The 6708-nt window shown below is 38.4% G+C and overlaps 1 protein-coding gene across 1 annotated transcript; it reads left to right on the top strand.

Annotated features, from left to right (window-relative positions):
* The first annotated feature begins 594 nt into the window (after nucleotides 1-594).
* Nucleotides 595-6273, top strand: LOC103117368 (mamu class II histocompatibility antigen, DR alpha chain). Its single transcript, XM_007527407.3, has 5 exons — nucleotides 595-746; nucleotides 2993-3238; nucleotides 3817-4098; nucleotides 4356-4521; nucleotides 5866-6273. The coding sequence occupies exons 1-4, from the start codon at nucleotides 665-667 to the stop codon at nucleotides 4508-4510; spliced, it is 765 nt and encodes a 254-aa protein (XP_007527469.1). The 5' UTR covers nucleotides 595-664; the 3' UTR covers nucleotides 4511-4521; nucleotides 5866-6273.
* Nucleotides 6274-6708: the final 435 nt, after the last annotated feature.

A 6708-nucleotide genomic window follows, 5' to 3' on the forward strand; every position in this document is an offset into this window, starting at 1 on the left:
CCCCCACTCCATCACAGCACACAGTGGCATTATCTCTCTTTAGCTTTTTACTTCAAAGTATTTTCATTAATTCCCTTCTCACTTATGTGATTCAAATATATCTCTTTCTAAAACTTGGACTGAAACAGGAGTCTGAGTAATTGCACGACTCCCTAACCCCCTACCTCCACCCCCCCCCCAAAAAAAAAAAACCCTCTTCTTTTTTTGCTTTTGTTGTTGTTGTTGTTGTTAGATCACTTTTTAATTGATTAATCATTATTTTTACAAAATTATCTGTTTCACTGGTATGGCTTCATGCCTTAATACCTGTAATAACATATCCACTACTAAAGTTCTAATACCATTCAGCATTTTCTATCTGTTCCCCTTTATTGTCTCTGTTCTCTTTCTCCCCTGGTAGTCAACATTTTGTTATCACAGTCTATGGGTATTTTTTTTTTAAATCTAATGAATGATTTATCTCTTTTTCTAGGCCCTTTACAAAAGCCCTTCCCTTGGCAACAGATTTGTCATCTAAAACACTTTTCTGATTGGCCACAGTTCATCAAATTTGAATTTTTACTAACGTGATTCTATCATACCCTACATTCTCTCTCTTTTATTCTTGTCGGTCCTGTGCTACCCTTAAGCCTTATTGAACCTCATCAAACAATCCAAGAAAGAAATGGCCTTACATGGAGACCTGGTGCTAGGATGTTTTATCACAATTGTCCTGATGAATTTTCAGAAATCATGGGCTATTACAGGTAAGCTGAGACTCAAAATAAGAAACTATAAGCTTTAGAACACTGGTGAAGTAAATAGTGGGCATATTCAAGATAATCTTTGGAACAAAGTAAAGTGTTGTTTAAGTAGACCTAAATCTAAGGCATATCAAGTAATGAGAAAACTTCTGTCACACTAGGTGAAGTCAAATTTCAATAACAGGAGAACAATTGAGCTCTATTGTTATTAGTGCCTTGACTTTGAAATAAACTAGAATCAAAGGGAAAATATTTTCTGACTGGTATTATCAACTTACTCTCTGAACTCTACATTCTCTTTCTGGAAATTTAGTAAAGTTAAAATCCTCACATAACTTTGTAAATATTAAATGAGAAAACACATAAAAGCTCTTAGTATACATTCCTAACTATGTGCATGATGGTTATCATTTACATGTGAATTATTTCAGAAGTATTTTGAGCACAGATATTATTTTGAAGATTTTTCTTTTTTTTATTTATTCCCTTTTGTTGCCCTTGTTGTTTTATTGTTATAGTTATTATTGTTGTCATCATTGTTGGATAGGACAGAGAGAAATGGAGAGAGGAGGGGAAGACAGAGAGGAAGAGAAAAAGATAGACACCTGCAGACCTGCTTCACCTCCCTGCAGGTGGGGAGCCGGGGGCTCGAACCGGGATCCTTACGCTAGTCCTTGCACTTTGCGCGACCAGCGCTTACCCCGCTGGGCTACAGCCCGACTCCCCTGAAGATTTTTCTAGAATGTAAATTAAGAAAAATAAAAACATCTATCTACCCAATGTAGGGGAAATGGACAGGTATGCTGATGTGAATTACACTTAATTCACAACTTCTTGGAACAATGATAGCCCCCACAACAGTGGATTTTACAATGACCTTTAAATTCTGTTACTTACTGATATTTCCAAGAAAGTAAAATAAATAAATAGAAGTGAGGAATGAATAAGGAAATAAAGAGTCTGACATTCTGTGTCATCTCCAGAGGAAATGTTGTGCTATTGTGAAGATGTGTTGTGAGAATATTATTCACTTGGAATGATCATCACAAATGATGACAGGTACAATGAAAATAATGTAGCTCCAAGACCCAATGAGGTAGTTGTGCATGTCTATTGCCCAGAGTCATATATGGGGATGCATGTCTAAAAAACAGAGTCTCTTTCCTTAAGTAGAAAGTAAGTTGTAAAGGAAGTGTTTATGTGCATAGCCGTAAATGCCAGGCCAAGCTCTAGGTTTATCAACATATACAACCAGGCTTTGAAATATCACTAATATACATACTTTACAGAGGTTGCATGCCCTCCAGATAATAGCATTCTAATTTCAGGTAGGTTATTCCCTTAGTACAGGTTATTCTTAGTATCAATAATAATAGTTTATGTTCCATAATGAAAGTCTCAATATAAGAAATTTTAAGATACAAAGTTTTGTTGCTAACACCATTCAAATGTAGCCTTTTCCTTAGAGATGGACACAATGTGGTGGTGGATCCAGGGAAATGGATATTCCACAATGCTCCAAGATCTCAACCTTAATCTCCTGGTTGCTCAGGACTCAGTAATATTGACTGGGGCATAGAATTTCCTTAAATACAAAGCAGTTGCTGACCCAACAGTGCTATTACAAATCTGACAACATACTAAGAAACTGTTTGCAACTGCTTCATTTAATCTTAAAACAAACTCATGGTAGAATCAAAATCACAGTAGTAGTGCAAAAGGAAGACTACATATCATTAGGTAAAATAAGGTACTAAAAACTACTAGGTAAGTATCTGAATGAAAATTCAAAATAATTTGATTGTAGAGTTCAGAACCCAATTTTTTACAGTGTTTTCTTCCTGAGTCATAGTACTCTGAGAGAGACCCTGGGATTCTGGCTGGCATGTGTAATGTAATACCTGGCTAAGGACAGTGAGAGAGAATTTCTCATGTAGGAGTTGCTACTGAAATTCTAGATTTCTCGATTAACAATACTATGGTGTTTTCAGTCTTTGTTGCCTTCAATATATCTCTCCTAATATTTTCTCTATGTTTCTCCCCTCCCATCCATGTTCAACATGAATAACCTCCACCAAAGTCTCGTCTTCACATACATCCATCCTCTCCACCACTTCCACATTCCATTTACCCATCCCTTCCCACCACCTCCTATCTATGTGTTTGTGTGTCTCACATCCTAGCTTCTTCTTCATCTATCTCCCCTGGCTCCCACTGCCATTCCTGAATTTCCTTTCTTGCCTTTTCAGAGAAACATGTGATCATCCAGATGGAGACCTATATGAAACCTGATATAGCAGGAGAGTTTATGTTTGACTTTGATGGGGATGAAATATTCCACGTGGATGTTAAAAAGAGAGAGACAGTCTGGAGGCTAGAAGAGTTTGGGAGGTTTGCCAGTTTTGAGGCTCAGGGTGCACTGGCCAATCTAGCTGTGGACAAAGCCAACCTTGACATCTGGATTAAGCGCTCCAACAATACCCCAAACACCAATGGTAAGTAACTCTTTTTACTTTTTTGTAACTTTTTTATAACCTCAAATAGATGATTCAATTATTTGCTTAATTATTTTCCATATTTCTTTATGAGAGGGAGAAAAAATCAGAGTATCACTCTGGTGCCTGGGCATGATAAGTGGAATAGAAGGCTAGACCTTGACTCTTGTAAATCCTGTGCTCTACCACTGCACTATCTCCACAGCCACTGTGTTAAATTGTAGTGACTGACTTTCTTTCCCAAAATCCATACCAACTTTGCCACAAGTAAGCCCAATATTCTAAGAGCACAGGCCATAGAACATCACTGACTTATCATCTTCTTGGAGTAATCTTGTCTTTTTAACCACAGTCACTCAGGAAGTTGCTGTTGTCAATCTGTGCTGGGGGAGCCAGAGATAAGATCCTGCCTCATATGTCAGACATCAATATTTTTTCCTGTTCATGGAGAAGCATACTAGGCTCCTAGAAATGCAGCAAAAGACTTTTAGGGCACAATTCAGCTGCTTTTCAGCTTTATTGGAGGGGTGGGGTCAAGCCTAAGTAGGAAAAGTTAATTTCTGTCATGTATCTTACAGTACCTCCAGAAGTAACAGTCCTCCCACAGAAGCCTGTGGAGCTGGGAGAGCCCAACATCCTCATCTGTTTCATTGACAAGTTCTCTCCACCTGTGGTCAATGTCACATGGCTTAAGAATGGAAAACCTGTCACCACAGGAGTATCAGATACAATCATCCTGCCCCGGGATGACCACCTTTTTCGCAAGTTTCACTATCTCACCTTCCTGCCTTCCAGTGAGGATTTCTATGATTGCAAGGTGGAACACTGGGGGTTGGATGAGCCTCTTCTAAAGCACTGGGGTATGGATGGTTTTTTTTCATTCTCGCTTATTTTGATTTCCTTCAAGTATCTGGTCCTTGGGTACCCACTGTACCCTGTTTTGTAACAAATGCTAAAATTCTTGTTTCTTGTCTTGACCCATCATTCTCGCACTCTGTCATTTTCTAAATTACAGTTCTATTAGTGTACCATTCTGTTTTACTCTTATTAAACTTGGTTCTAAGATCTATTCACCACCATGTGCACTGTTTTTTTCTTATATTTTATTTTTCCCTAGAGTTTGAAGCACTAAGCCCCCTCCCAGAGACAACAGAGAACGTGATGTGTGTCCTGGGGCTGGTTCTGGGTCTGGCAGGCATCATTTTGGGGACCATCTTCATCATCAAGGGAGTGCGCAAAGGCAATGCTGTTGAACGTCGAGGGCCTCTGTAAGGGATATACAGGTGGGTTTGAGGTCCCCAGGGGGAGATATAGCCAAGGGATAAGAACAGAGTTCATTTAAAAAATACATGTCTCTAAGGGGAAAACTTTAGAAAAAATCATGACTCTTTATTTATCTTAGGGTATTTATTTAGGGTATAACTAGGCACTGATATTATGTTGAATTTCAGAACTTCAAGGCCACACATTCCTCTCAATACACTAGCCCCTACAACACACTTTCAGTCTTGGAGATTATCTCCAATACCTAAGACCATTGCTTTACAGAAGACAGTTAAATACAAGGGGGATGAACAGATAGCATAGTGGTAGTGCACAAGACTTATATGCATTTGACCAAACAAATACATCTTTAATTTAAAAAACGAAAAAGAAGGCTCACTTTATAGTGTGCGAGGACTCAGGTTCAAGTCCCTGCTCCCCACCTAAAGGGGGAAGCTTCATGAGTGATAAAGCAGGTCTACAAGTGTGTCTCTCTTTCTCCATGGTTATCATCCTCTCCCTTCTTAATTTCCCTTTGTCCTAAAAATGGTCACCAGGGGTGGTAGATTCATCATGCACACATGAAGCCCCAGCAATAACTCTTATGGCAAAATTAATTAATTAACTAGTAAAAATAAAATAATTTTAAAAGAGAGCTTAATCCAGGAGTCAGGCGGTAGCGCAGCGGGTTAAGCGCACATAGCGCAAAACACAAGGACCGGCATAACGATCAGGGTTCCAACCCCCGGCTCCCCACCTGCAGGGAAGTCATTTCACAAGCGGTGAAGCAGGTCTGCAGGTGTTTATCTTTCTCTCCCCCTCTCTGTCTTCCCCTCCCCTCTCCATTTCTCTCTGTCCTATACAACAAGGATGACATCAACAACAACGATAACAACTACAATAATAAAACAAAGGCAACAAGAAGGAATAAATAAATATTTAAAAATAAATAAATAAACAAAAAGAGAGCTTAATCCAATCCAGGAACATCAGCCTCATCATGTGAACATGTCCTAGCTTATATTTTCTGAAGTAGAACATCCATTAAGATGAAATTCCATAGTTTGACTCTTTATGCTTAAGGTTGATTTAGTGTATGAAATGGAGATCTCTTAAATATAAATATTATTTTCTCCCCCAGTCTTAAAAAATGCATCTAAAGTTCTAAAATAATGTAAACTCCGGCCTACGCATTCTTGCTCACTTGAAGAATAAGGTACACTTCATACAGGAAAGATTTTATTTACTGAAAGTTATATGAAATTAGGAGACTTTTCGAAGGTCAGAGGATTAAAGAACAAGGATTCTGAGAAACTAGAATATTCATATTAAACTCTTTATTAACTAAGTGTATTTTGTTATAGGCAATGGAATGTCTACAGAGAAAACCAATGAAAAAATGTCTGTTTTAACAGTTTTATAAACATGGCAATACTCCTGTTGTTCACCTCAGTGAAGACAAACCTGCTTCCGGATTTTCCAGCTCTTTGCTTATCCTAAGAGTACTGATACCTCTCCACTATCTCCATATTCTCCCATCTAGTGTTGTCTATTCTCCCATCTGTGTATGGTTTTCATCCATTTCCACTGTCATTTTATTTCACCATATAATATAACAAGCCATATAATGGAACCATATAATGGAACAAGCCCCATAGGACCCTTTCACGGATATGGGACCTTTTGGATATTCATGTATACTTATTACTTGTGATTTCTTCAAGCTTTGATTGTGATCTCTCTTAATGCAATAAACTGTTGGATGGTGTGAATTACGTGTTCAGGACCTGAGATTATGTGATCCTTTTATCTTAAAGTATCTGAATCTTGTATGTACATTTCAGACTCTGAGATCAATAAAAAACATCTGGATTTATTAGGACAGGTCTAATTCAGAGCACCCATAAGCAACTCATTTTTTGGAAACCAGTCCTGACTTGTAAAACCCCTGAGTGGGGCTTGTTGAGGGGGTGGAGGGACATTTCTACTTAGCAGTTGGGAAAAAATCAATTTTTGATACTTGAGTCACCATGTCAATGAGGCATCTGGGTCCTCAGTAGCATAAATCTAAGCCCAGGCTTTGTTCTCTGATAAAGAGGAGTCTCCATATGGATAGGATGCAAGACTTGCTTGAGGGAAACCTTGAGTTCAACAACCAGTCTGTGGCACCTCATATACCAGACTGATGCTCTGGTCTCTCTATCACA

Source organism: Erinaceus europaeus, chromosome 4 (genome assembly GCF_950295315.1).
Source record: "Erinaceus europaeus chromosome 4, mEriEur2.1, whole genome shotgun sequence".
NCBI lineage: Eukaryota > Metazoa > Chordata > Mammalia > Eulipotyphla > Erinaceidae > Erinaceus > Erinaceus europaeus.